The 26,720-nt window shown below is 44.2% G+C and overlaps 3 protein-coding genes and 1 non-coding gene across 7 annotated transcripts in view; 3 read left to right on the top strand and 1 right to left on the bottom strand.

Annotated features, from left to right (window-relative positions):
- The first annotated feature begins 804 nt into the window (after positions 1-804).
- Positions 805-6,607, top strand: TMEM167B (transmembrane protein 167B). The gene is made up of 3 exons (XM_003365083.5): positions 805-944; positions 2,851-2,982; positions 4,062-6,607. The coding sequence occupies exons 1-3, from the start codon at positions 935-937 to the stop codon at positions 4,142-4,144; spliced, it is 225 nt and encodes a 74-aa protein (XP_003365131.1). The 5' UTR covers positions 805-934; the 3' UTR covers positions 4,145-6,607.
- A 1,464-nt stretch (positions 6,608-8,071) lies between these two features.
- LOC111773712 (small Cajal body-specific RNA 2) lies at positions 8,072-8,493 on the top strand. The gene has a single exon (XR_002808405.2). It is a non-coding gene; the product is annotated as a small Cajal body-specific RNA 2 (non-coding RNA).
- Positions 8,494-9,875: 1,382 nt separating this feature from the next.
- Positions 9,876-16,337, bottom strand: CFAP276 (cilia and flagella associated protein 276). Its single transcript, XM_001493935.5, has 5 exons — positions 15,423-16,337; positions 11,572-11,688; positions 10,920-11,035; positions 10,441-10,571; positions 9,876-10,012 (listed from the first exon to the last, which is right to left on the bottom strand). Exons 1-5 carry the CDS (start codon positions 15,501-15,503, stop codon positions 9,942-9,944), a joined length of 516 nt encoding a protein of 171 aa, XP_001493985.1. The 5' UTR covers positions 15,504-16,337; the 3' UTR covers positions 9,876-9,941.
- A 91-nt stretch (positions 16,338-16,428) lies between these two features.
- The window catches only part of ELAPOR1 (endosome-lysosome associated apoptosis and autophagy regulator 1), a 73,116-nt gene continuing 62,824 nt past the window's right edge, over positions 16,429-26,720 (top strand). For 3 of the 4 annotated variants that reach the window (XM_001493959.6, XM_014740094.3, XM_014740093.3), the window contains exon 1: positions 16,429-16,845. In XM_001493959.6, the coding sequence (XP_001494009.1) occupies positions 16,693-16,845 (153 nt within the window). In that variant the 5' untranslated portion in view covers positions 16,429-16,692. The remainder of the gene's footprint in view (positions 16,846-26,720) is intronic. The other variant, XM_005610374.4, reaches the window with a different exon arrangement.

The raw sequence follows: 26,720 nt of genomic DNA, 5'->3' as shown, positions 1-26,720 counted from the left end.
CGGACTCTAATAAAGCAGGTCGAGTTGTGTGCAATTAAGGCTTTCAGTTTACAAAAAGGAATCTGTGGCTTTGTCTCCTCCACCCCACTCCACCATTAAACTGACGATATCTTTCGTCCAGTTGTGCAAGTGTTGTGAGAAGCGCTGTCAAGATATGGCCGATTACTGGTTCAAGTGGCCAAGGTGACCCGAGCATTAACTACATACAGGAGATAATCAAGACTCTCCTGATGGTTTAAAGAAAAATCCATACAAAAATGTAATGATCTGAATGTTTCCCAACAATGTGGAGCTGTAGCATATGAAATACGCGACTCGTTTTTGATATAATGTTCCTTATTTCATTTTGCAAGTTCAGACGTAGCCTAACTATACAGATTTCCCTAAGGAGTAAGAAAGAGCCGCGCAGCAAGGACAGGCCCGGAGGTCGCAGGGGCCGCCTCTTGAACCCTGCTCTCCGGTCCTCGTAAGTGGAAGGGCAGGACGCAGAGCTCTCCGTCGTAGGTGGCCTGCTTACAAACACACCACTCACACACAGCAGGGGCCGCAGCGCAAAATGAAATGCAAAACTGCAAGCCTTTACTTTTCCAAACACACCGAGGCGAAAAGGTCAGGTTACGCCCCAGCAGTAACTTCACAGGAGAACCCAAAAGAGACTGGGTTACCATGACCACGTACGAAGCCTCTGGATAGTGCTCTTACAAGAGCGTAATCAGGCAAGCACCACCCACCCAGGCCCCCCCTAGCTCGGCAATCTGCTCGCCACTCCTGATTGCGTTTGGCGCTCGCCACTTTGCCCTTGCGCCTGCGTACTAAGGCTCCTGCCCGTCGCTGCGGCCGGATCGGGAAGTGTCAAGCGGGAGTTGGGTTCCGCCGCCTTCGCCGCTACCACCGCTGACCCCGGACCCCCTAGCCAGGCCCGGGTCCAGGCGCCATGACGAACGGTGAGAGCCAGTGCCCAAAGCGGAGGATGGGAGTGAAGGACGAGGGGAAACGTGGCGGGCGGGGCTGGGACTGACGTGGCCGTTCTCCCCGCCCCCTCCCAGCCCAGCCCCCCTTGGCCCCTCGGTGCTCCTAACTCCTGTCCCCCACCCTCTCCCGGGTTCCCCCGTTCTGCGCCCATCTATAACCACCACTGCCTCTCGTGCCTACACCCCGAGTTCTCGACCTCTACCCTGTGTTTTCCCTCTCCCCTTCCTGGAAGTTCGTTCTGGTCCTTAAAGGCCTCGAGGGGAGGCCGGACCGGGTTGAACTGTTGCTTAGCACCAGGGAAGAGAGGATCCTCCTCCCAGCCCCCTACATTCTCATACTTTCGGACAGTAGGCTCATTGGGACGACCAAGAAATCACAGAGAATCTCAAGCCTCACACATTTTGAGGATGAATGTAGACCCTAAAAAAGTTCTTGTTTGAAAAAATGCTGGGAAGCTTTCTCTTGTTTGATTCTAAAGTCCTGCCTGGGTGATCCCATCTGGAGACCCTGGCTAGTGTTGCAAGGATTGGCTTTAGACTCTGCCTCTTCTAAATGGTGTGGCAGCTGCCACCCTGTTTATCTGAGCTAATATTCCAGGACTCTTCAAACACTTTATAGACTTGATATCTGTATTTCAGAGAAGGGCAGGAAGCAGGGCCTTCATGGTCTTAAGAGTCAGCCTTACAGGAACGAAGACGAGGCCGCTGAGGCAGTATGATTTGAGGGACACAGGAAAGCATTTCTTAAAAGTACCTTTTCCATAAGCCTGGCACTGAAGACTCAAATTTCACCTCCTCATGAGTTTTGGCATTGTCTGCAAAAACTTATGGGAGAAAAAGACTAGCACCTGAAGGTATCACTCTTTGTAAAAACTCAGTGTATGTATTAATTTGCTGGACCCTTTTTTATGTGACACCTGTGAGATAGTTTTATTGGAGGGAGAGAGGGAGGTAAAGTGGTCCAGAACTGGCACATGCTAGTTATGTAAAATACCATTTTAGAGCTTCCTGGGTAGTCGGAGGTCTGAGATTACTACACATAGTAGGAGAAGGGACATCACCTAGAGGAAGAAATCGCCGGAACCAGGAAATGCAAGCAGTCTGACATAATAATTTCTGAATAAATTTTAGTCACCCTCACCCCCTTTGTGGTCCGATATCTTTTTTGCAGCTAGGTGATTCATTGCGCTTGTATGTACACAAAATAGCTTGGTATATGTATATAAGAAATAGAATTAATTGTTCAAAGCTTTTTTCCCACAATTATTCTACTATGTTGAAGCCTTAGATATGTATATTTTTTACAAGAATCTCTTGTTATTCTGGCAGAAATTTGAGTTGTATCATGCATGAAGAGTAAGATTGTAGTCATATGGATTCGAACTCTTGCAATTTCCATTAAGCTTTATTTTTTGCCTTAACACATTCTTCACCAACAGATGCAGATCTGAGACTTGGCTAAATATCTAGCTCTCCTTTATCACATGAGTGGTTTATAATAAGAACATGTTTAATTCTCTCAGCTCAGGCTCCAAGGAGTTCTTATGCTTCTCTCAACCTATTGCCAGCCCTGACATCTCTGGGAGGCTGCTTCCACATAAACTGATGTACTCTTCTCGGGATTTGTACTTCTTGAAAGGGGAAGGGAGTGGGCAGTGAAATTATTCTAACCGGGATGTCTGTAAGCAATTTGGGGGAACAGTAAGGTGGCCTTGTTTATCCCAAAACCTTGGTTCCCTCCTGGCAAGGATTGGCACTGCAGATGAGCTTATCATCTTGATGGTATACCAGGCACACTCTGCTCTCCTGGGAGTTCTCAAGTGGGATCACCTGTCCCAAGCTAGATTCACACCAAAGTTTTCTTTTCTTTCTGTAACAGTGTACTCCTTGGACGGGATTCTGGTGTTTGGTTTGCTCTTTGTTTGCACCTGTGCCTACTTCAAGAAAGTCCCTCGTCTCAAAACCTGGCTGCTGTCAGAGAAGAAGGGAGTTTGGGGTGTGTTTTACAAAGGTAAGATCATATCTGGACAGGGAGAAGAGATTGCCATCTCTGGGCAGTGAGGTGCTACAAAGTGGGGGATGGGATAGGCTGGGATTGTATTTGGTTCCACTTTTACATAATTGTTTATTTTAGCATCAAGGTAATTTTAGTGTTCTCCATGGAGTAAAAGTATATAAATTTAAACAGTTTTAGGCTGGACTGGAATTGTTCGGAGGAATATTTTCCCAATGGAAAGTTTTTCTGTTTCTTTTCTTTTTTTTTTTTTAATGATTGGCACCTTAGGGGCCGGCTCCGTGGCTCAGTGGTTAAGTTCGCACCCTCCGCTGTGGTGGCCCAGGGTTTGGATCCTGGGTGCAGACATGACACCACTCGTGAGGCCACGTTGAGGCGGCGTCCCACATCCCACAACTAGAAGGACCTGCAACTAAGATATACAACTATGTACGGTGGGGGGGGTTTGGGGAGATAAAGCAGAAAAAAAAAAAAAAAGATTGGCACCTGAGCTAACAACTGTTGCCAATCTTCTCTCTTTTCATTCTTCTCCCCAAAGCTGCCCCCCACCCCCACCCCGTATCCCCGTACATAGTTGTATATTCTAGTTGTGAGTGTCTCTGGTGTACTATGTGGGACGCCACCTCAACATGGCCTGATGAGCGGTGCCATGTCCACACCCAGGATCCAAACCAGTGAAACCCTGGGCTGCCGAAACGGAGCTCGTGAACTTAACCACTTGGCCACAGGGCCAGCCCCTGGAAAGTTTTTCTGAATTCCTGGAACTAATATATTGGAGTCTCTTTTAAGTTCTGATTTCATTAGCTCAGATTTTTTTTACTTTTTATTTTGGACACCTTTGTCTGGAATCCTACCTACCTAAGTCTTTTCTCAAAATAGGGCAAAATACAAACAGTTTATTGACCTAGAACCTAGAGCTTAAGGGTAGTATTTAAATACATTCCTGGATGGGTTCTTGAGACCCTTGCTAGGTCTCTTCATCTGTGCCTAGAGATTTCACAATATCACCTTGAAAGTGAGGACTTCTGTAAAGGGCAGCGTGTGATTTCTTTTCTCTTTTTACTTTTGTCTGCCAGCCGCTGTGATTGGAACCAGGCTACATGCTGCTGTGGCAATCGCCTGCATTGTAATGGCCTTTTACGTCCTATTTATAAAATGAATTCCAAAGCATCCATCTCACCAACTGCCAACCAAGGGGACGAGGGTGAAGAACCTGTCGGGGCCTGGGCCCACCGTAGGAGAGTTCAGCTAAAATCATCCAAGTCCCCAGGATGACACCATAGCATCTGCCCCTGCCATATGTGGGGAAAACTCTTCATGGTTACAGACATTATTTATGCTTCAGGAGACTCCAGAAAGCCAACTTACTTTGATCTGTGTGTAAATCAGTCCTTGGCAGAGAGCATATAATGTCCAGATGAATTACATCCCTCGGTGATAAGATTACATAGCTCCTGCTTAAAAACCTGTCACCTATTTTGTTCTTTAGCTCCTCATCAGAGTCTTTTCAAACTGAGGCTCAGAAGGGAACGACATAGGCTGTGTTCACACCTCTTGGAAGGAGTGATAATCTTCAAGACTTGACTTTTTTTTCACTGTTTGATTTGGATTTGGCAAATTGGGAGAGGGACTGGGTAGGAAACAGGAGTTATACATGCCAAGAAATGTTTTGGCTTTGGAAATGTGTCTTTCATATACCCATCTGGGAACATAAGAGAGATGCATGGTCCTCATTGCAAAAAGAGAACAGATGAAATAGCTATGCTGTGGGCTGGTAACTCAAGAGTTTTGCCAAGAGAATCTGGGCATACATAAGACTTGGGAATTATCTGTCTGTGATGAGACCAGAAAGCAGTAACTTAGACAAGAAGAAATGTTCTATTCACCAGTATCCCCAAAAGGAGACTTCACCCCATCAAATGGTATATGGAAAATGAATGCATTGTTGCTATTTTCCTAAAGTCTTTTGTATTTTCTAAATTACTGAGTGCTATACACTGTTACTCAGTTTTAAATGCCACAACTAGAGGAAAGAGAAACTATTGAAGAAATAGTTGTTTAATATATTTGCAGTTAGAGTAGAAGAGATAAATAAATCTAGTATATTCATATACTAGTAAAGTCATCCAGTGTAAGAATTTGTTGTGATGTTAGATGGAAGTTTTGTCCTGTTATCCAATATACAAACTTATTCTTTGTTTAAATCTGGGTTTTTATGGCAATTTTTGGTTGATTACTTGTTTGTCTTGGCCAACTCTTAATTTTCTTCCTATTGCGGTACTCTTTAGCTGTCTCTTGGAAAGTCTGTGTATTATAAGAACATGAGAAATTTGAGTAAGTGAGAGAAGTTGCTGAGATTCTTAGGCATGTTTGGACAGTTTATAGAATCCATGAATAAAATGAGGGTGTTTTCTAAAGTAAAGGAAAGCAGAGGTTTGCAGTTGAGACTGATGGGCTTTTCCATGGAGTACGATAGCCCCTGAGCAAATCATTTTAGATGACTCAACGTTTGAAGGGAAGAGTTCTCCATTCCCTCCTCATATATGCAAAAGGATCAACTGTTGCATTTATGAAGCCTAGAACTTCTCTATTTTTTTTAAGAAGGAGTTGGTCTGAAATTAAGTTGTTGTAAAATGCAAGCATAGGTATAAGTCTACCAGTTGAATTGTCCATTAAAGTGAAACTTGACTGTGGACAAGGTAGCTGTGGTTGACCCCTGTGTGGCAATAAATTGTCTTTTGTCTTACTCCAAAAGGACAAAAGGTGCTAGGAAGTTTAGGTTCTGAATTATGCAGTATAGTGCTTTGAGGGTTTTTAGAAGTATAGAAGGTCATCAAGTAAACACTACATGTCTGATCATCTCGGAGTCATGGCTGTTATCTCTTCAGGAATTGGTCCACAGGGTAAATTTCAATGATTCATATGGTTTCCATTGTCATTTCTGAGGCTCTTTCACATGAGAGAAAGGAAATCTAGTGGAACAGGAAAGAAGAGTTACACCTGTGGGTGTCAGTTTGGATCTGTTGGCCAACAAGAATGTCACTCCCTGGAAATACAGGTTCAGCACGTTTTGCACTTGTTATTTTGTAGCTTTAATGACTTTTGTTTTCTAATAGGGCTAACGTCTCTAAGCTTGGTGCTTAGAGCTGCTTCATGTTTTACACTAGTTCTATTTCACAGTTCTAGTTCTTCAAACCAATTTTTACAGCCTGTTGTGTGGGTCATCTTAACCTAAACTCTTGAATTGTTATATTTTGAGATATTTTCATACCAGAATGTACCCCAAAAGTGTACAGAGTGAAGGTAATTTACAGCAAGAAATACACAGCTTATTTCATTTCTTGACTTTATGTAAGCAGATGAGCAGAAACCTGTTTAACTCATTACTTTGGTTGATGTGTCATATATTTTTGACTGAAAATTGCAGGAAATTGTTCCTCAAAGGGAGTCTTTTTAGGGGTGGAAGAGTGAGGATAGCAATATTGCCTCTGATTCAGACTGGCATCACCATAAACCCTATATGCCAGGGTGGAAGGAAGTCACCTTTTTATAGTTGAAACACAATTTTTTTATTCACCATTGTCTTCACAAATCCTTGAAAATAAAATTTCTTTCCCTACCATTTTTTTCCATTTTATTTGTCACATGCTGAATTTGTTGAACTTTATTCAGTACTCCCCTGGAGTCTGCCCATAGTGTGTATACCTTTTTAGTTTATATTAGTGAGTAGCATCATTCCTGTTAACCCATTGTGATGGTCACTGAATGTATGAATCTGTGAGGGTATAGCTTTCTCTTTTGGGGGAGCTGATATATGTATCAGCATATATACATGAGTAAATTTTTGTGTGTATTAAATAAGGTAGATAAAACTCCCCAATACATTTTACTACCACTGCTGTTAAAATACAGTTATCATCTGCCATTACCAGCCATAAACTTCTTCATTCAAATGAGGTTATCAGGTTAACCAGAATATCCTTGAGCCAAGGGGATTCTGGCATATGCAGTGAGTACTTTTCTGGCATATGCTATGAATACTTTCCCCCCATGTGTTTATTCCAAATGCACGGTGGGACTAGCACAAGTTATAAATTCACAAATGGTTTCTACTAATCTCCAAAGTTCTTCTGAATTATCTTCTCCCTACGCATACCTATTTCATTGAAAAAGGCGAAAGCAGCAACTGAGACATTAAAATGGTGCTCTCTGTTGTGAAAGGAACTAATTCTACTTATATAATCACTACTTTTTTTCAGTCTACTCGTTCTGGAGTTTGAAAGTCAGATATGTTTCTTATTCTTCTCCCCAAAGCCCTCCTGTACATAGTTGTATACTCTAGTTGTAGGTTCTTCTAGTTCTGCTGTATGGGATGCTGTCTCGGTATGGCCTGATGAGCAGTGCAATGTCCGCGCCCAGGATCCAAACTGGCGAAACCCTGGGCTGCCGAAGCCGACCACGTGAACTTAACCACTCAGCCCTGGGGCTGGCTCCTCAGATATGTTTTAAAAGATATCAGGGTAAATGAAGGTTCAGCAATATGACTGCCATACCATCAAGTTCTGGGTAGCAAGGGGGCTCTCTGTGAGGACAGGGATATGCCTTCCTACCTTTACTCATATTACAAATATTCTGACTACCTAGTCTTTGGATTTAAATGATGTCTTCTCACCTTTCCCTTTGGTAAAATAATGTTTGCCTTCTCCCTTGGAGGAAGGAGCTCCTGGGCAAGCTGCTGTTGGTAATGACCAGGATTCACCTCAATGGGAAAAGAGTCATTCACCCATAAATTTCCTGAGATTGAATCATCTTGTTTCCAGAACTTGGATCAAAGACTTGGATCAAAGATTAAAGAAAAATTATAGGTATGGATATAAATTTGTAGCTGCACAAAGATCAAAAGACAACCATGATTCAGTATTGTAGGAATTTGTCCCGTCCCTCCTTGGGACCTGGGTTCCCCTCCGAGCCACGAGAGGGCAGCAGAGCGATCGCTCGACGGGGCCCTGCGCTCGGCGTTTCCTCCCAGAATCCTCCGAGGCGGGGGAGGGGCAGAGAGCTTTAAAGGAGGGTGCGGACTTCCGCTGCTTTACGGAGGGAAAGCGGCCTGGGGTCGGGGAGTGTGTATTGTGCTGTGGTGTTGTGTGGAAGGCGCGTGCTGGCCGAGCGTGTGAGTGGACGGGCGCATGTGTGAGTGCGAGCGTGGGGCGTGCAAGGCGAGTGCGCGTGCCCGCCCCTGCGCCCTTCCCCCCGCCTACACCTTGATCTTATTTGATCGGGTTGTGATCCCAGCCCCGCCGGGCCGACCCGAAATGAGAAGCTCCCCTCCTGCGAAGCCCACTCCTCGGGGCGCTGTGCAGCGAGGCCCCCTAGGCGGCGGCATCGCCGCGGCCCTGAAGGTCCCGGAGCCGGTCCTACGGGGCCCGGCGCTCAGAAGTGATGAATTGATCAGATAGACGAGGCCGGGCTTGTCCCAGGCCGCTGATTATCGAGGCGATTCTGATCTGAGCCCGACTCCGGGGGCATGGCCGCCCGTGGCGCTGGGGCTAATGCGTTAACGGTCGGCGGGGACCCCCCCCCCCCCCCCCGCGGCAGCGGGAGCTGCACCGGGACGGAGGCCTTGTTTCTGCTGCAGCTTTTCTTCCTTGCTTCCTCCCTTGTTTTCTTTAGGCCTGCCTTGTCATGATGACTGTATGGTGCCAACACTGGTGCCCTCTGGTCTAAAGGCACTATACAGCGTCTGCCGCTAGGGGATATAGGTATATATGCCTGTCTGTATACGTGTATGTATCCGTAAGAGAAATTGGAAAGCTTACGAGAATTCAGATTCCAGGGACCCGCCCCAGATTTACTGAATTAGAATTATCAGGGAGGTCTGAGAATCTATATTTTTAAAAGCCTCGATGCATGATGGATCACGGTAATTTTTTGATGTTCAGTATCAAATAACCTGCATGAGGTGACTATTCAGAATCACCTCTCTGCCACTTTCAGCCGTTCTAAGTAATGAGAACTGAAACTTCATGGTGCCGTTTGGCAGCAGATACCATCTGAATAGATTGGAGTGTCTGTGGAAGAGGGTTGAGATGGTTTGATGGTATTTAAGGACTGCGCCTGAGTACCAGGAAGAAGCCTTTTCAGATCTGAATTAACAACGCAGATGCTATCCAAACTTAGAAATGGGAATTTGCCCTAAAATATTCTAAAAGGTCTGCCCATATCATGACCAGTCCAACAGTAGGTTCTTGTGAGTGGCTTGTAATGTTAGAAACCACATTAATGCATCAGTTTTTGGGTTTCAAACCCAAGCACCAGATTGTTGAACCACGTTTATAAGAATTGGGGGTTATATATCACAGCACAAATTGACACAGAAAAGGGAAGACTTCCAGGCAAGGAGACACTAGCAGAGTGAGAGAATGAGCAAAGGCAAGGAGCCAGGACCAGGGAGATGGGGCCCTCATGGAAAAGTAGAGCCAGCAGATGACAGCTCAGGAGGTCTGAAATCTGTTAAGTGTGACCCCAGCATAAATATTAATGCTACATAGAGCTACTAAAATTGCAGTGTTGGTAAGCTCATTAAGAGCATGGGCTGTGTCCATTCTTGTTTCCCCAACGCTTAGCTGAGTGCCTGACATAAAGGTTTGTGAGAAATGTTGAATGGATGTATCTGTATGGTTGGAATGACTCCATTTTACAAAATATGAATACCTGTCTCCTGCCGTAAACAGCGCTGTTGTGTCCTAAATCGTTTTCAGCAAGATGACTTTCCAGGTTGCAAATATGCGCAGCAGGACTAGTTTCTAGAAGTTAGGAAACTTCCCTGCCATATTTTAAGAGTAGTCACGTGGCAACTCATAGTCCATGGGTAACAGACACTTCAGGCTTCATCTTGCACAAATCTATTTAATGGAGGATGTTCTACTATGACTGATTAATCCAGGGGCTTGTCAGCACTAGGTGGAGAAGAAGCCACCATCGGTCTTTCGGGAGTAGCCGCCATTGGTGGCCGCAGTGTGAGGGGAAACTGGAGAAAAGAGAGAGTGCGCTGTGAATTTCAGATCCTTTACCTTGTCTGGGAACCTGTAATCGCCCATACATTTATAGGTACTCTGGAGAAGGTTCTTGTAACAGCTCGGGAAACTGGCATATAGAGGACTGATGAGAGGGGGCTATAGGTCTTCCACTCGCAGGTTTCTGCCTCTTGCTGGAAATTTAGTCCCCTAGACCTAAGGCTGAGTTAGAGGCTCTGAAAATGGAATTCATTTGCTAGCTGTATAGTCAGCATGTCCCTGGTATTAGTCTGAGATGTGCCAACTTAATCATTGCTCTTCCAAGACTCTCAGTTATCCCTGAAGGTCCCTAATAGCCAGTTACCTCAACTCCTTGAATCTTGGGTCCATTTAGAAAAACTCTTGCCCCAACTATCTGCCCACACAGTCTTTTAACCCTTACCTATGGATCCCTGGATGCTGTGGATAGACTCCTTCTTAGGGTTGATCCAGTGTCTGATGTTAGCTCGGGAAGTGATGGGGGGTAGCGAGGGAGGGGGTAAACATTCTCCAGGGAATTGGATCTTGCTGCGTCTAGAAGATGGTGTGGGGAAGAACAGGGGAGAGTGAAATCAATCAGGAGGAGAAAAGTGAGGAGGGAAAGATAGTTGCATGTAACCTCAAAAATCAGCCAAAGGCCCTTTTTACTCTGTGGAATTAGCCGAAGATTTTGTTTATACAGATGAGCACAATCTTGGAGGATCTCTGTTCATTTTAGATAATAAAAATAGTGAAATTGCATTACAGATACAGATGTAAGAAAACAGGGAAATCTGTGTACAAATGAGTACCCATTGATTGTTATTTCCCATGTGACACTTTACCTTACTTGATTGGATGGCATTGCCCTTAGGGTGGAGGGGCTCCGGCTCCACCACTTACCCACGGGTATCCTGGGTGGTCTCCTGCTGTAACAGTATCTCACTTTTGTTCTTGAACATCCCCATGTGGTGATCGTACAAGGCTGCTAAGCGGAAATCCAGGTCATCCTTTGGTATCTACAGGGAAAGTCAGCCATCCCCAGGGTTAACTTGCCACCTCTGACCCCTCTCTGGTCAGGTTCTGTTGGGCTCTACTCTTCCCCAAAAGCAGAGCAAACCCCTTTTGGGCCTGAAGATCTACCAGCTCCATACACACCAAATTGTTGTACGTGATGACTTCTTAATTCTTGTCAATATAGAATTGTCTCTTATGGTTAGGTCCAAGGAGTGGTGAGCTCTCCCTGGAGACATGGGAATCACTATACTGTCCTTGACTTTGGCTTAATGGGTGTTACCTCATTCATGGTTGTAATCAGAAAAGTGGGAAGTCTGATGAGAAAATGATTTGCACCAGATAATCAACTGGAGCAAAACCCAAGCCTTCTGACTCCCCAGAGGCCAGATAAATTGGTATTTGGTTTTGGATTTGGTAGAATCTTGGACTGGGGACAAAATAAAGGTGCTGAAGCAGTCAGGGACAGGCTGCCTTTTAAAAAGGATATTAATGAGTCCTAAGTGGATGTAAAGAGAAATAGCATTTCAATGCTTGGTACCTCAGGATCAAAAAAATAAGCATCTCGCCTCATGGAGTTGATTGTGGGAGTTGAGTTGAGCCGATTCCAGGGTTCCTGTTGCTGAGCAAGGTGAGTTGGGTTCTTATATGGCAGTTTCTGCAAAAGAAAAACGACACCCAGGGCCTGGTTATAGGAGGCCTTGCTGATGTGGTAGCTTCAGTGACATCCATCCCCTTATGCCATCCTATTTTAATTGAATCTCAGAGGGACATCTGCCAAGAGAAGAACGAAATGGGGCAAGACTCTCAGGCTTCTGATCCTCCTAAGTTTTCAATCTCAGAACTGGCAGAAATGGGCCAGGAATAGAGGGAACAGGGTGGAGTGGGACAGGGGGTGAAGGGTGGGGAGCAGATAGGAAAGATGATGAGCTCAGGTTAAGATGTCCTATGTTTCAAGGAAAGGTAAGACATCCTAATGCAATTAACAGGTAGAAAATTGGAAATCTGCAGTTGTTGGAGGAGAGCTAAGGACAAGTAATAGAGATCTGAGGGTCCACATGAGGTGGTGATTGAAGCCTGCAAAAAGGAGTCTGGCCAAAAGGGAAAGGGTGGTTCATGAGAACTGCACACTATTCTAACTGGGGCGAGGGAAGGGACACTAAGGCAATCAGAGACAGGAGAATCAGGAGCATGCAGTGTCTGAGCAGGAGAGAAAAAGATTTCAGTAAGCAGGAAAGGGTCATCGTGACTGCAGGAATGTCAAAGAAAAGATCCATTGGGCATTGAATCCCCTAAATAAAACCCCACAAGCATGAATGTGAAAAATACATAACTGATTTCTTCATCACATGTAAAATGCCATACTGTCTGCCACTGTATCCCAGTGCCTAGCACAGCGACCTAACCCGTGGTACACACGGTGTTTAAAAATTAAATATTGGGGCTGGCCTGCTGCTGTAGCAGTTAAGTTCATGCACTCTGCTTTGATGGCCTGGGGTTTGTGGCTTCGGATCTCAGATGTGGACCTACACACCACTCATTAAGCCATGCTGTGGCGGCGTCCCACATACAAAATGGAGAAACATTGGTACATCTCTCCTCAAGCAAAAAGAGGAAGATTGGCAACAGATGTTAGCTCAGGGCCAATCTTCCTCACCACAAAAAAGAAAAAAAAAGGGAAAAAGAAAAAAATATTGGCTGAATCAGTGACTGAATTCCAGTGAGTACAACTACAGCCTAGTAGAAATCTCATTCGACCTATCTGATGTTGGAAACCCCCCCATCCCATATATGGCAAAGTGCTGTGTGACTCAGCTCAATTAGATATTAAATGAACAGTATGTACCAGGTACTGTGCTATCACCAAGAAAGACAAAAATGAAACAAAACTACAAATATATATGATGCAAGCATAGGCAGCTCTCCTCCTATTCCTTGAAGGCTACATACATCTCTATCAGCAGAAAGATGAGATTGTTACACTGAAAAAGTTGACTGTTAAGCATGAATGCCATCTTCACATCCACTTTCCTTCCATCTCAAAGAAAGGGAAGTCCCTTTTACTCAAGAATAACTCTTCTTCCCTAAACCCAGGCCTTCGTTGCACCATCCTGGCATCCCCTGGACCCAGCTTCTCTCCCATTCCTTTATCACTGTCTAGCTGCCACTCTATCACCTTCCCTACAGAGCTAGGCTTCTTTAAGAGTCAACATTTGGGCCAGCGCGGTGGTGCAGCGGTTGAGTTCACACGTTCCACTTCAGCAGCCTGGGGTTCACTGGTTTGGATCCCAGGTGCGGACATAGGCACCACTTATCAAGCCATGCTGTGGCATGCATCCCACACATAAAATAGAGGAAGATGGGCATGGATGTGAGCTCAGGGCCAATCTTCCTCAGCAAAAAGAGGAGGATTGGCAGTAGATGTTAGCTCAGGGCTAATCTTCCTAAAAAAAAAGTCAACATTTACTATCTCCACTTCTTCCCCATTCCCAACCCCTCTTCAGCCCACTGCAATCTGGCCTCTGCCTCAAGCACCCACTGAAACTGCTCTTGCTGGTGACCAATGATCTTTGTGGCTACATCAGGTGGATCCTTTCCAGACCTAATCTTATTTGACATCTGCTGTGTCTGGCACCACAATGCTGATTCCATGAAATCATCTCTCCTCCTATGTGGGTTCAGCTCCTCTCGGTTCTCCTCCTGTTTCTAAGCTGTTACTTCTCAGCTTCCTTCTCAGCTCTGCTTTTTCTCTCTGCCCCTTAGAGGTATTCTCCAGGGGGTTAGTTTCTGCCTTTCTCACTCTCACATTCACTAGAGGAGCTGATTCCCTCCTATGGCTTCAACCACCATGTGAATACTGTGCTTCCAGATGTACATCTCCAACCCACAACTCTCAACCACGTTGCCTACTATTCACCTTCACTTAAATGTCCCACAGGCACCACAAAAGCAACATCTACGTAATTGATCTCAACATCTTTCGCCCTGAACCTCCTTTCCCTGGACTCCTCATTCAGTAAATAGTATCAATTAAGCCCTCAGAAACCTAGGAGTTATCCTAGATGGTCCGCTCTCTTGGGGCCATATTCAGTGGGCCACAAGGTCCCATCAGTCCTGCCCATTGCATCTTATCGCCATCCCCTGCATCACTGCTTTAGATCATTACTCTTCCTCCTGGAGATTGCTGCACCTGCCTCCAGCTGATCCCTCTTGTCCCACTCCCATCTTATCCAATCCACTGCCACTTGTGTTTTCTAAAACATCCATGTAGTATGTCACTCCAGTGCTTAAAGTCCCAAGATGATTCCCCAGCACTTCCAGGGTGAAATCCTAGCTCACTAGCATGGTTACATAGCACACCCAGCCCAATAGGATCACTTCTCCAGCTCCTGCTCTCTTCACTCCTCCATCTCACACCAATGCTCCAGCCATTGCCGAGTCTTTGGCCCCAAATAGGCCACCCTCATTCTCCTTTCCATGTACGTGTACCTGCTGCTTCCTTTGCCTTAAATATCTGGTTCCTGTTTCTTTCTTCCTAACTCACATTCCACCTCCTCCCTCACCTGGCCCAGCTAACTCATATTTGGATATCCAAATTCACCTGCTCTGGGAAGCTTTTCTTTAAGCTCCCAGTTCTCATGACACACTGCGTATAAATCCCTCACAATACATGTGCTATTGTGCAGGCACTTTTGCTGTTGCTTTGTCAGTCTGGCTTTTCTTCTAGAGTTCCTTGAGAGCGGGAGCTGTGTCTAATTTATCTATATATCCTCAGTGTTTAGCAGAGTGCCTGGCATATAGTAAATAATAAATGTTGAATAAACAAAAGGAAACTTTTTGATTTTATTAAGCCACAGTTGCCATTTAATCCACCTTATTTTGCACCACTTCAAACATCTTAAATGCTTCTACCAGAAAAAAGATCATCTAAATTCTCAAATCACTGACACACATACAGAAACACATTCCAGCTTGACAAGAAGACAGAGATGGTGTGAAGACAGATGTATAAAGCATGGCCTGGTGGCTTTCAGAGGATTCTCTCCCATTCCATATCTCATATCTCTTCAGAGAACAGCTTTCCAAACAGGCCAAAGGGTGGCTTGGTGGAACCTGGGCCTGTTGAAGCTCCATTATACCAATCACTCTGCTTTGGGCAGAGAGCCCCTTGCTCCTCTGGACCAGAGCTCTACTTCCCTGTGCTCAAAAGCATGTCTGAAACGTTAGCAGACCCGAATATGGGGACATGGAGGCAGGCAGAAATAAGACTTCTCCGTTATCTGACTCAGTGTCCTCACGAGAGTCCTTTAAGTTACTACTTCTGCTTGTCGTGCCGACAGAAAGAAGAATGCCCTCGACCCTGCTGAGAATCTGTGCCAGATACCACGGTACCTTGGAAGCCCGCATTTTTCCCAAGTAGGAATCATCGTTATCCAACGTAGGCTGCTGGAAAGGGTTTCGGGTGGGAGGCATGGTAAAATGCAGGGAGAGACGCTCTTATGAGGGATGGGAGGCCTGCGCAGCCGCACAAAACCTGGCACGTGGAGGATCCCGGGTCCCAACTGTTTGGAACGCCCAGTTTCTGTTGCCAGGTAACTGCCTTGCCATCTATGACTGAGGTGAATTCCCTTCGAGAAGGGCGCCACCTGGCGGTCCAACCAGAGAGGCCTCTCGGGAGGAAGCGGCTGGGAATACAGAGGGAAAGCGCTGCTGAGCGTACTGAGGAGCCCTGGATTTGCACTCCTGAGCCTTAGTTGAAAAACGCCGGCCTCCCGGAGTGTAGGACTTCTGCAAAAGACTTCGGTTGAGGAAAGAAGTCCTAAAAGATGACCCAGAAATTTCCTTCTGCCTCACATCTAAGAAAAGGATTTTTCAAAGCAATGAGAGAATGGGATGTCAAGAGAGGGAAGAGCCCACGTGTCATGCTTGGAAAGTTGTCAGCTAAGGCAAAGGCTCCTTGCTTAAACTCGATTTAACTATACGAGTCTCCAGGCTTCGCATAGAGCCGGTTGTAAAGGCACGGATATATTTGGCGGGATGGAAGTAAGATCTCTAGAGGCGGCTGTTGCAATAACGCCTACCGGGGCCGCTCTTCTAGGCTATAACTTCTAGAGGAGAGACGGCCTCTCAATCTTATTTCTATCGCTTCACACACAGGAGGTGCTTAATATTTGTCGGACGCCATGTCTGCACAATTAGAGATGCTCATAAATAGCCTGGGGCCCGAAAGGGTAGTGGAAAACATGAATTTGACGGCGATGGCTTGGAGGATGTTTCCACCGCGTTCTTTACACGTGTCCTATGGTCGCCTGTTGGGCCGGTTGCAGACCCCAGGCGCGTGCACTCCCACGCGGCGCGCGCCAGAGGCAGCAGCTGCCATGGCGACCAGCAGGTGAGCGGCAGAGAAGCGCGTGGTCCCTGCCCCACCCGCGCGGAGGGAAAGAGGAGGCGGTTGCCAAGGCGACGTGGGTAGGAGGAGAAGAGGAAGGAGGGAGAAGGAAGGATGGGCGGCCTTGGCGTAGCCGCAGGGAGGTGACTGAAGCGAGTCCAGCCCCTTGCATCCTCCCCCTGAGAACCTCCCTCCCCCTTTTTCCGCCTTCTGCCAGCAGTAGCAGCAGCCGCAGCACCTGAGCCGCTGCTGCCGCTTGCTCAGGACAACGCTATGGCTGAGCCTGGGCGCAGCCTCCATCCCTCTGCCAGAGGCAGGGGAAGAACTGAGCGGCGCACACTCCGGCTTCTGTGGCTGCTGCTCTGGGTTGGGACCGCCTTCCAGGTGACCCAGGGAGCGGGACCGGAGCTTCACGCCTGCAAAGAGGTACTGTCCTCCCCGACCCTACCCGACTTTGGTCAGAAAAATCTTGGATCCCGGCGAAGACCTTGGGGACCTAGGCACAGACAGTTTCAGAGGCCTCGGAGTTTAGATTTCTTGGGGTATGAGGCATGGGGGGAGGGAAGAGGAGCAGATTGGCGTCGTGGAGAGCAGCCCACTGGAGGACTCACGAAATTGATCATCCTCACAGCTTGAGCTGCTGAGCTCAGGGGGAGAGGTCCCAGCTCCAAGGAGCCCAGGAGGAACCTGGGTCGCTGGACTCGGGAATTAGGGAAGAAGAAGACATGAGTTGTTTTCCAGCTGGGATGAAATTACCTTAAAAGTGGTTGAAAACAAAGATTATGTACAGAAGGACAAAATAGAGAGTGTGAAAGGGGAGAAGTGGGGAAAGAAAAGAGTTAGGAAGGCCAGAGGAAAGTAGTGGAGTGAAGTGGGAATCTTTGTAGTTTTCTCATGGCTTCAAGAAGGAGTGTGAAGGTGGGAGATGTGTGAGAAGGACTGAAGGAGCCCATCACGTCTCTTTCTCCCCTCGACATTAAACATCCAGTTACCTTGCCCGGCTGCTAATGGATCCTCTTTATAGCTTTGCCTCCCCCAGTGCGCTTTGCTTAGTACCTGACAGCACACGACCCACCTTTGACCAGACTTTGAGTTCTGTAATATCTCATTTTCCACCAATCTCTACTTTCCTTCTCCGGATTTCTGCTGACATATGTCATCAGTCTTTTTCAAGGTGTTTCTAAAATGTTGCCAACATAATTCAGACAATAGGTAGTGAATGTCTTCCAACCAAAATGCCTTTTGAACATTCTTTTTGGAGGGATACAAAAAGGGTATTAAGGAGTCACAAAACTTAGTTTCCATAGTATTGAAAAAACGATATTCGGTTGTGCTCCGAATAAATTTTTTTAACCATATGGCAGAGGCGGTAACGAAATATTTACAACAACTGCATTGGGAAGGCAAAATAAAAGTTGTTCTGTTATCTCTGGGAAATGTGAAAGACTTCATAATAAATCAAGAGTCTAGCCTTATAAAAGTAATCCCAAATGCCATACTTGACTAAGGTTTTGAGAGGTTGAAATATCTTTTATAAGTTGTCAGTGTTAACTGATTAGCAACAACAGCCCCACCCCATATGGAAATATATTATTATGAAGATGTTCTAACCACCAGACTATCTACAGCATAACAGATCATGAAGAAGTAAGTGAGGGAGAGAAAGTTTTGTGTAAATAAAGATATGTGACTTCTTTTGTGAATATGGCACAGGTGAGCCCAGTCAGTGGGACTTTTGGTAACTTTTATCAGTCCAGATGATGACCTGCCCTGGGCTGTCTATGTTTTCACCCAGCCGCTTTATGATTTGTTTTAAAGATGGCTAGGAACAGGATAATTTTGTCAGTGACCGTGGCTTACTGGCCTTGGTGGCCTGTGGTCTGCCCAACCGAGGTAACCAGTTCAAGCAAGCCCACTTGCCCAAGAATTCAACATGGGAGTTTCCTGGTGGAAGGTAAGACTCTTACAGTCAACTACCACTTCTTGTTGAGATCTTTGTCAATTATGGGAAATGCGAGACATTTAAGAAATGAAACACTTCGTATCATCTTGGTTTGGAGAGAGGGAAGAATATTGATACTTGAGAACTCTAACTTGTATGTAAATTTTGCCTTTAGTCCTTTTAAATGACTGACATTCGCCTAAGCAAAAGGTGTTGCCACAGAGCATGAGCTGAGGTCAGTGGAAAGCGGTGGAATTCCACATGCCAGGGTTCCAGTCCCTGCCTGTTACTTACCACCAGTTTTTGGATCGGTAGAATGGGTATTTCAATAACACTTATCTCAAAGAAGATTGCTTTGAGGGTTGAAAGAGTAAATACAAACAAAACACAATTAAAGTTACCTAACCCCCTTTCCCATTCTGCTTCTTTACCATTAGATCCACACCCTACGCTAGAGTGAAAGTGGCCTAGGAGTCATGCTCATTGGCCTCAAGCGTCAGCAAGTCCTGTTTACACTCTCCTTGAGCAAACAGTAGCTGCTGAACACTCTCAACTCAAAAACAATAAGGAAGAGAATAAACCCATTATTATAATATTCTTCATTTGGCAATATGAACTGACCCAACAAGTTTGGGGGCTTCCAACCCTAAATGGTGAAAAAACCAATATAGGGTAGACTAGCCTTTCTCCGTTCTTAATCTTCATATGAGTTTCTTGTGAGTCTATGTTGCGCATTAATGGCCAAGGCTGCCCCTGATGATAACAAGGCTTTTCTAACCTTGTTTCTGAAATTTGAGGCATCCCCCTGGCTCTAATCAGGGGAAACAGAGAGATTTAGCAGAAGACCTACACCGAGGTGGCAGGGAACGGGGAGTCTATATTGCTAAACTTGTGCTGGGGCTGGGGGTTTCTTTCACAGATTTACAATAACCAGGGTCACCAGTGGAACTATACGTCCTGTATGGTGTTTGTGTTCATGAATCATTTCTTTAATCCTGTGCTAGCCCAGGCTAAGTGCTAACTGAGAGCCAAAGGAGCATTTCCTATAGCACAATGAATCTAAATCAAATGAGAGAGTGGCAGAAAATGCCTTTAACAGATCTGCCTTGTCCTGATGCTCCAGTGCTAATTGCCCCCAAAGGGACCTCCCAATCTATATTGAAAAGCCTGTAAGGCTTAGGAATCTGGCAGGCATGGATTGGAATAAAATTTTTTGAATGAGTGATGACTCTGCCACTTAGTAAGGATGCTACTTTGAGCAAGTTAATTAACTTCTGACGGCCTCAGATTCCTGATGTATAAAATGTGGATGGTAGTACCTATCTAATGAGGCTCTGTGAGGATTAAACTAAGTTAGATAACATGTATAAAGTGCCTAATACATCCCCTTGACATGTCATAGGTTCTTAAGAAATATTGGTAGGCAGAAAAGGTAAGTACACGGATAATGATGTATAGATGATGACATAAGGTTAACGTGTGGTAAACAATGCAGGAGTGGCAATATAGAGATGGAAAGGAAAACAAGAAAACTTATTGGAACAGCTGGCACTTGACCTGCTTCTGGAATAATCGTTTCAGTGGGCAGAGATGGAGGAAGGGCACTTTCTAGCTAGAGGGAGGAGCCTGGGGAAGGTCCTCAGGTGAAAAATGCAAAGGAGCCTGAGAATTGCAAGTAGAGCAGGTGGCTGAAAGGTGCAGTAGGTGTGGGGTACAATAGAAATCAAGACTGGAAAGTTAGAAACTAAGTGGAGACTCCCTGAAGGATTTCTGGCAGAGATAGCAGCCTGCTCAGAGTGGATTTGCACAGATATATAGTAAACATGGTTGAAGTAGGCCAAAAGATGAGCACAGAGAGATGGGGGCAAGGAGGCCAGTTGAGAAGATTTTACTGAGGTCAAGGAGGAAGTTAACGAAGGGACTGCACTGGGATAGTGGCAGTGGGATCAATGGAAAGGCATAGCTATGACAAATATGCGGAAGGTAATGGTTACAAGTTTTGGCAACTGATTGAAAGTGTGGGATGATGGAGAGGGGCAAGCCAAGGATTCTCATCTGGGTTTTGGAAAGGGAAAATGGTGGGAGCGACTAGCCAAAACGCAGAAAGAACAGCTGCATGGAGCAGAGTGGTCTCTTTTCATAGCTCTGACTTACCTGGGATCAGCCCCTGTGCTGGGTGGGAGAAAGTCCTGAGACTCTGGCATGCTACTTCACTGTATGGTCATAGCTTCCAGGCTTCCGTAGTTCCTCCTGTATTTGGTTCTAACACATTATTCAAGGCTGGGACTCCACAGGGAAATGGGTAAAACTAGAAAATATTCAGGACCCCTGAGCTTTTGGGAAATATGTCACCAAAAGTATAAGAGATAAAATGACTATACTTGGAACAGACATTTCTCCAAAGAAGATATATGGATGGCCAAAAGGCACATGAAAAGATGTTCATTATCGCTGATCATCAGGGAAATGCAAATCAAAACTACGCTAAGATGTCACCTTACACCCATTAGAATGACAAAAATAACCAAAACAAATAGTAACAAATGTTGGAGAGGTTGTGGAGAAAAAGGAACCCTCATACACTATTGGTGGGAATGCAAACTGGTGCAGCCACTATGGAAAACAGTATGGAGATTCCTCAAAAAATTAAAAATAGAACTACCATACGATCCAGCTATCCCACTACTGGGTATCTATCCAAAGAGCTTGAAATCAGCAATTCCAAAAGTCCCATGCACCCCAATGTTCATTGCAGCATTATTTACAATAGCCAAGATGTGGAAGCAACCTAAGTGCCCATCAACAGATGATTGGATGAAGAAGATGTGGTATATATACATACACAATGGAATACTACTCAGCCATAAAAAAGAACAAAATCGTCCCATTTGCAACAACATGGATGGACCTTGAGGCAATTATGTTAAGTGAAATAAGCCAGATAGAGAAGGACAATCTCTGTATGACTCCACTCATAGGAGGAATTTAAAAATGCAGACAAAGAGAACAGATTAGTGGCTACCAGGGGAAAGGTGGGGTGCACCTACAATACAACTGACAAACAATAATGTACAACTGAAATTTCACAAGATTGTAACCTATCATTAACTCAATAAATTTTTTTTTTAAAAATGACTATGCTTGGGAACCATCAAGATTGGATTTTTAAATATCCTGCCATATTTGGTAAAGAGAGAAGATTAAGAATCTCCATTTACCATGAAGTACTTATGGGGTAGCCAGATGCACGGCTTTTGTTTGATATCAGAGGGGCCTAACAAACAATGGATTCTCGAGATGTGAAGACAGTTAAGAAGTCACTTTGTCTATTCTCCTGTCTCAAGGTGAGAGGTATACTAAAACTGAATCAGACTGATAGTTATTTGACTTACTTAAAAAAACTTTGAAAATTACAAAAGTGATACATTTCATTTGTAGAAAAATTGGAAAATAGTAAATAAAAAGAAGATAGTAAAAATCACCTATGATCTTATCACTGAAACTATCATTTCTATGTACACATTTGTGAGACAGGCAGAAAAGAGGTACAGGGTGTGGAGTCTGCGGAAAACGGGGCGGGTTGGGTTCCATTTCCAGCTCCTCCACTCAGTAACTGTATGACCACGGGGAAGTTATTTAATCTCCTCGTGCCTCAATGTCTTCATCATCAAGATGGGAATATTAACAGAGTCCACTTAATTACTACAATATGACAGTTAAGCGAGTTAATACACGTGAATTGTTTAGAAGAGCTCCTGGTGCATAGTAAGTACTCAATAAATGTGAGCTGTTATAATTAGATTTTTAGTGAAAGTATAATTAACATGGTCTTATAGTAGTAAAACATTAATAAGAATTTAATGGTGGTAAAGGTGGGTTTAATTGAAAAGGGAAAAAGAGTAGATGTGAAAGATATTCTGAGGAAAAAGTTGACAGAACTGGGCAAAGAGAGGCAGGAGAGCATAGTGCCTAAGTCTGGAGTTGTGCTGTCTGCAGTAGTAGCCTCCAGCTGCATGTGGCTGTTGAGCACTTGAAATGTGGCTAGTGCAGCTGAGGAAACGGATTTTTAATTTTATTTCATTTTCATTAATTTAAAATGTATTAATAGAGTTAAAACATATTCAACCCAATTATTGAAATACCGTTTACTGTGTTTGTAACAACTAGAGTATGTGAATCTACTTTCTTAACTGTCAATTTTATGAAATCTAAATAGAGGTCGAATATTTTTTTCTTTTTTTTTGAGGAAGATTGGCTCTGAGCTAACATTTGTTGCCAATCTTCCTTGTTTTGTTTTTCTCCCCAAAGCCCAAGTACATAATTGTATATCTTAGTTTTAAGTCATTCTAGTTGTGCTATGTGGGATGCCGCCACATCAGGCCTTGATGAGTGGTGTGTATGTCCACGCCTAGGATTCGAACCAGAGAACCCTGGGCTGCCAAAGCGGAGCACTAGAACTTAACCACTTGGCCATGGGACTGGCCCCTGAGATCAAATAGTTCTGATGAAAATTTAGCAACTGAATTGAGATTTGCTGTAAAATGTAAAAATCATGCCAGATTTGGAAGACATAGTTCAGAGAAAAAGAATGTAAAATATCTCAATAATATTTTATACTGATTACATGTTGAAATGATAATGTTTTAGATATTGTCTAAATAAAATGTATTATTAAAATTAATTTCACCTCTGTCTTTTTACTCTTTCAAATGTGCCCACTGGAAAACTTAAAATCTTGTGTGTGGCTCACATATGTTTCTATGGGACAGTGCTTGTCTGGAGGTAATGGCTGTGCATGTCTGGGGTCTGCAGTTGAATCCTAGTTACCATTTCAGCTAGATCATCTGGGACAAGATTCTCACCACTCTTTGCCTCCATTTTTTTGCATGTGAAAAATGGGGATAATTTAGTTCTTTTCTTTTATGGGTTGGTGGGAAGATTAAGTACGGTAATGCTTAAAGTGCTTTGCAAAATGCATAGCATATAGTTAAGAGCTGAATAAATGTTGTGCTTGTTACTCTTTTATGATCTGCTTTTAAAAAACTTAACAGGAACGTCAATCCAAGTCATTAAATGGTCTTGCATGGTATCATTTTAATGAGGAGCTGGATGAACTACCCTAGCTAATCTCTAATGCTACCCTTCCTCTTTGACCATCTGCATTAGACCCATCTCTTCTCACCTCCCTAATGTAGGTCAGCAAGTCTTCCCTCTCTTGGGAATTACCCATTTTTCCCCTCTACTGAATCATTCCTACCAATCTTCAGACGTTCTATTATTTCTCCTATCTTAAAAAATAGAAAAAAACAGCCCAACAACTTCTCTTGAGTTCCGCTTCCCCCTCCAGCTGCCACCCCATTTTACGGCTCCCCTTTATAGCAAAAGCTCTTAAATTCTATAATGTCTATAGCCACTGTCCTAAATCCACTCTTTGCCTTCTCTCTTGAAGTCACTCCAAGCCAACTTTCATCCCCACAACTCTACCAAAACTGCTATTGCTCAACCCAATGGAAATTGCTCAGTTTCAGTGATACTTCATCTACCCTCATTTGGTAAAGCTATGATCACCCTCACCAAGTAGGAGCACTTCTGCTCTTGACTTCCAGGACACCAACTCTTCTGGGTGGTTGATTTTTCTACCCCCTCCCCACCGGTGGCTCCTTCTCTGTTCCCTTGATTAATTGTAAATTAATTGTAAATCTGTCAGTTCCCCAGGACTCAGTCATTGAACATTGTATCTATTGATCGATCAATCAATCGACCTATCTCTGTTTCTATCCAGTATCTATCTATCTATCTATCTATCTATCTGTCTGTCTATCACTGTTTCTATCCAATCTCTTCTATTTTCGTTCCCTTGGTGATCTCATCCAGAATCAAGGCTTTAAACACCGTCTGTGCATCAACAGCTCCCAAACTCATACTTCCAGTCCAGACCTCGTCGCTGAAGTCCAGACTTGTGTATCCAGCTGCATAATGACGTCTGTATGTACATATTTGATTGGCAGCTCAGACTTACCATTTCCAAAACATCTGCTTTCCCCACCATCATCAAACATGTGCCTCCCAGAATCTTCCTCATCTCAGCTAATGGCAACCTCATCTTTTCCAGTCGCTCAGGCTCCACATCCTGACTTCTCTCTCTCCTACTCTCTAGATCCAATTCATCAGAAATTCTTGTTACCTCTCCCTTCAAAGTGTTTCCAGAATTTAACCACTTCTTACACCTCCACTGCTACCCACCCTTGTCCAGGCACCATCACCTCTCACCCAGAAGATGACAAAAGCCTCCTAACTGGTTCCTTTGCTTCCTCCCTGCCCAGTTAGCATCCAGTGCTCAGCCAGAGTCAACCCATGGAAAATGAGAGAGATTCTTTCCCTCCTCTGCTCGAAACATTCCCAAGGCTTCTATCTCAGAGCAGAAACCAACTTCTTACAATGGCCCACAAGGTCCTACCCACAATCTGCCCCTCCCCCACCTCTCCAACCACGCCAGCCTCCTTGCTGTTTCTCAGACCTGTGGGGCAACTGCCGCCTCAGGGCCTTGGCAGATGCTGTTTTCTCTGCTTGGAAGGCTCTTCCCTGGGATGTGTGGTTTATTTCCTAATCCCCTTCAGGTTTTTCTTGAAATATCATCCCACTCTCTATCCCATTTTCTGTTTTATTTGCTCCAGAGCACCTACTGCTCCCTAACATACTCTGTATTTTATTTATTTCACTTATTTCTGTCTTTCCTCTGTAGCACATAAGCTCCATGAAGACAGGGATTTTTGTGTTTTGTTTAACGCTGTGTCTCCAACACCCAAAAGAGTAACTGGCAATTGTGGGCCCTCAATAAATTAATGTAATAGATGAATTATATTCCACTGACAGGATTTATTCAACTGATCTCCTGTTGTTGAACATATAGGTTGTTTCCAACTTTTGGCTGTTATAAGCAATGCTAAGAGGAGCTTCTTTTTACCTATACCTTTCAGCACATCTGTCATTACTTCCTTGGAATAAATCCCTAGAAATAGAATCGCTGGATGAGAGGGTAAGATCACTTTCAGGCTTCTCATATGTATTTCTAAATTGCTTTCCAAAAGTCTTTTTTTTTAAATCAGTTTATTCTCTTACTAGTAGTGTATGAGAGGCTTCATTCCCCTACCGTCATCACAACACAGTTTTTTAATAATCTCATTGTTATTTTAATATGCATTTCTTTTGTCATTACTTTTGAACATATTCATTTTCTCTTATTCTCACTTGCTGTTTAAATCTATTTAATTATGTAACAATTGATATATACCAAATATACATATACACATATGTAAGTTTTTAACCCACCACCCAACTTAGGAATTAGAAGATAATCCATGCTCACAAAGCTTCTCGGGGGTTTATCGCCAGTCCCAGCCCTAAACATAACTGCTGTCCTGAATTTTGGTTTTATGTTCTCTTACATATTTTCTACTTTTATTTCTCCATATACATGTATATGTATATACACACACACATATATACGGAGATTTGAAAAAATATTTTCATTTTCATACATATATATATCTCCTTAAACAAAACCTTCTTTAGTTTTGTTTATTTTTGGCCTTCATAAAAATATATCATACCATGTGTAGTCTTCTAAGATTTTTTTTTTAACTCAACATCATGCTTCTAAACTCATTCATGTTGTTGTATGTCACTCATTGTATTTTGTTCGTTTATCAGTGTTATAAAATACTCCTTTGTGTGATGCTTTCACAATTTAAAAGTTCATTCTCCTGTTGATAGACATTTGGGTTTCCAGTGTTTTGGCATTTCAAACAATGCTGCTGTGGACGTTGTTAAACCTGTTTCCTGGTGTGCAGGTACAGATTTCTCCAAGGTATAAGCCTAAAAGTGGGGTGCTGGGTTGTGGGGTGTGAGCACATTCATCTTCACAAGAGAATGCCAAATTGTTTTCCTCTCATCTTCCGGCACTGTATTAGACAATGCTCTGCTGATATTTGTAGGGTTTTCATGGCCAATTTTTTCAGAAGTGGGTGGCCAGGTCCTTCTTCCTAGTCTGTCTTAGTCTGGAAGCTCTGCTGAAACCTGTCCACTGTGGGTGACCCTGCTGGGATGTGAAATACTGGTGGCATAGCTTTCAGCATCCCAGCAACACGCAGCCGCCACAGTATGACAACCGGTAGATGTGTGGTGTGGTTCCCTGACTGGGAGATGACTCTGGGCCGTGGTGCTGAGAACACGGAATCGTGACAACTAGACCACCAGGACTTTAGTCACTTTAGCCCCAGACATACTAAGTTAGGGCTTAACTGTGGGGTCACTCTCCCTTCAAGAGTGATGTCATTTCTGCAGAGCTCTTAAGGGTCAT

The sequence above is a fragment of the Equus caballus genome, chromosome 5 (genome assembly GCF_041296265.1).
Source record: "Equus caballus isolate H_3958 breed thoroughbred chromosome 5, TB-T2T, whole genome shotgun sequence".
NCBI classification, from domain to species: domain Eukaryota; kingdom Metazoa; phylum Chordata; class Mammalia; order Perissodactyla; family Equidae; genus Equus; species Equus caballus.
Note: the sequence above shows the minus strand (reverse complement) of the source record. Positions and strands in the feature narration are given on the sequence as shown.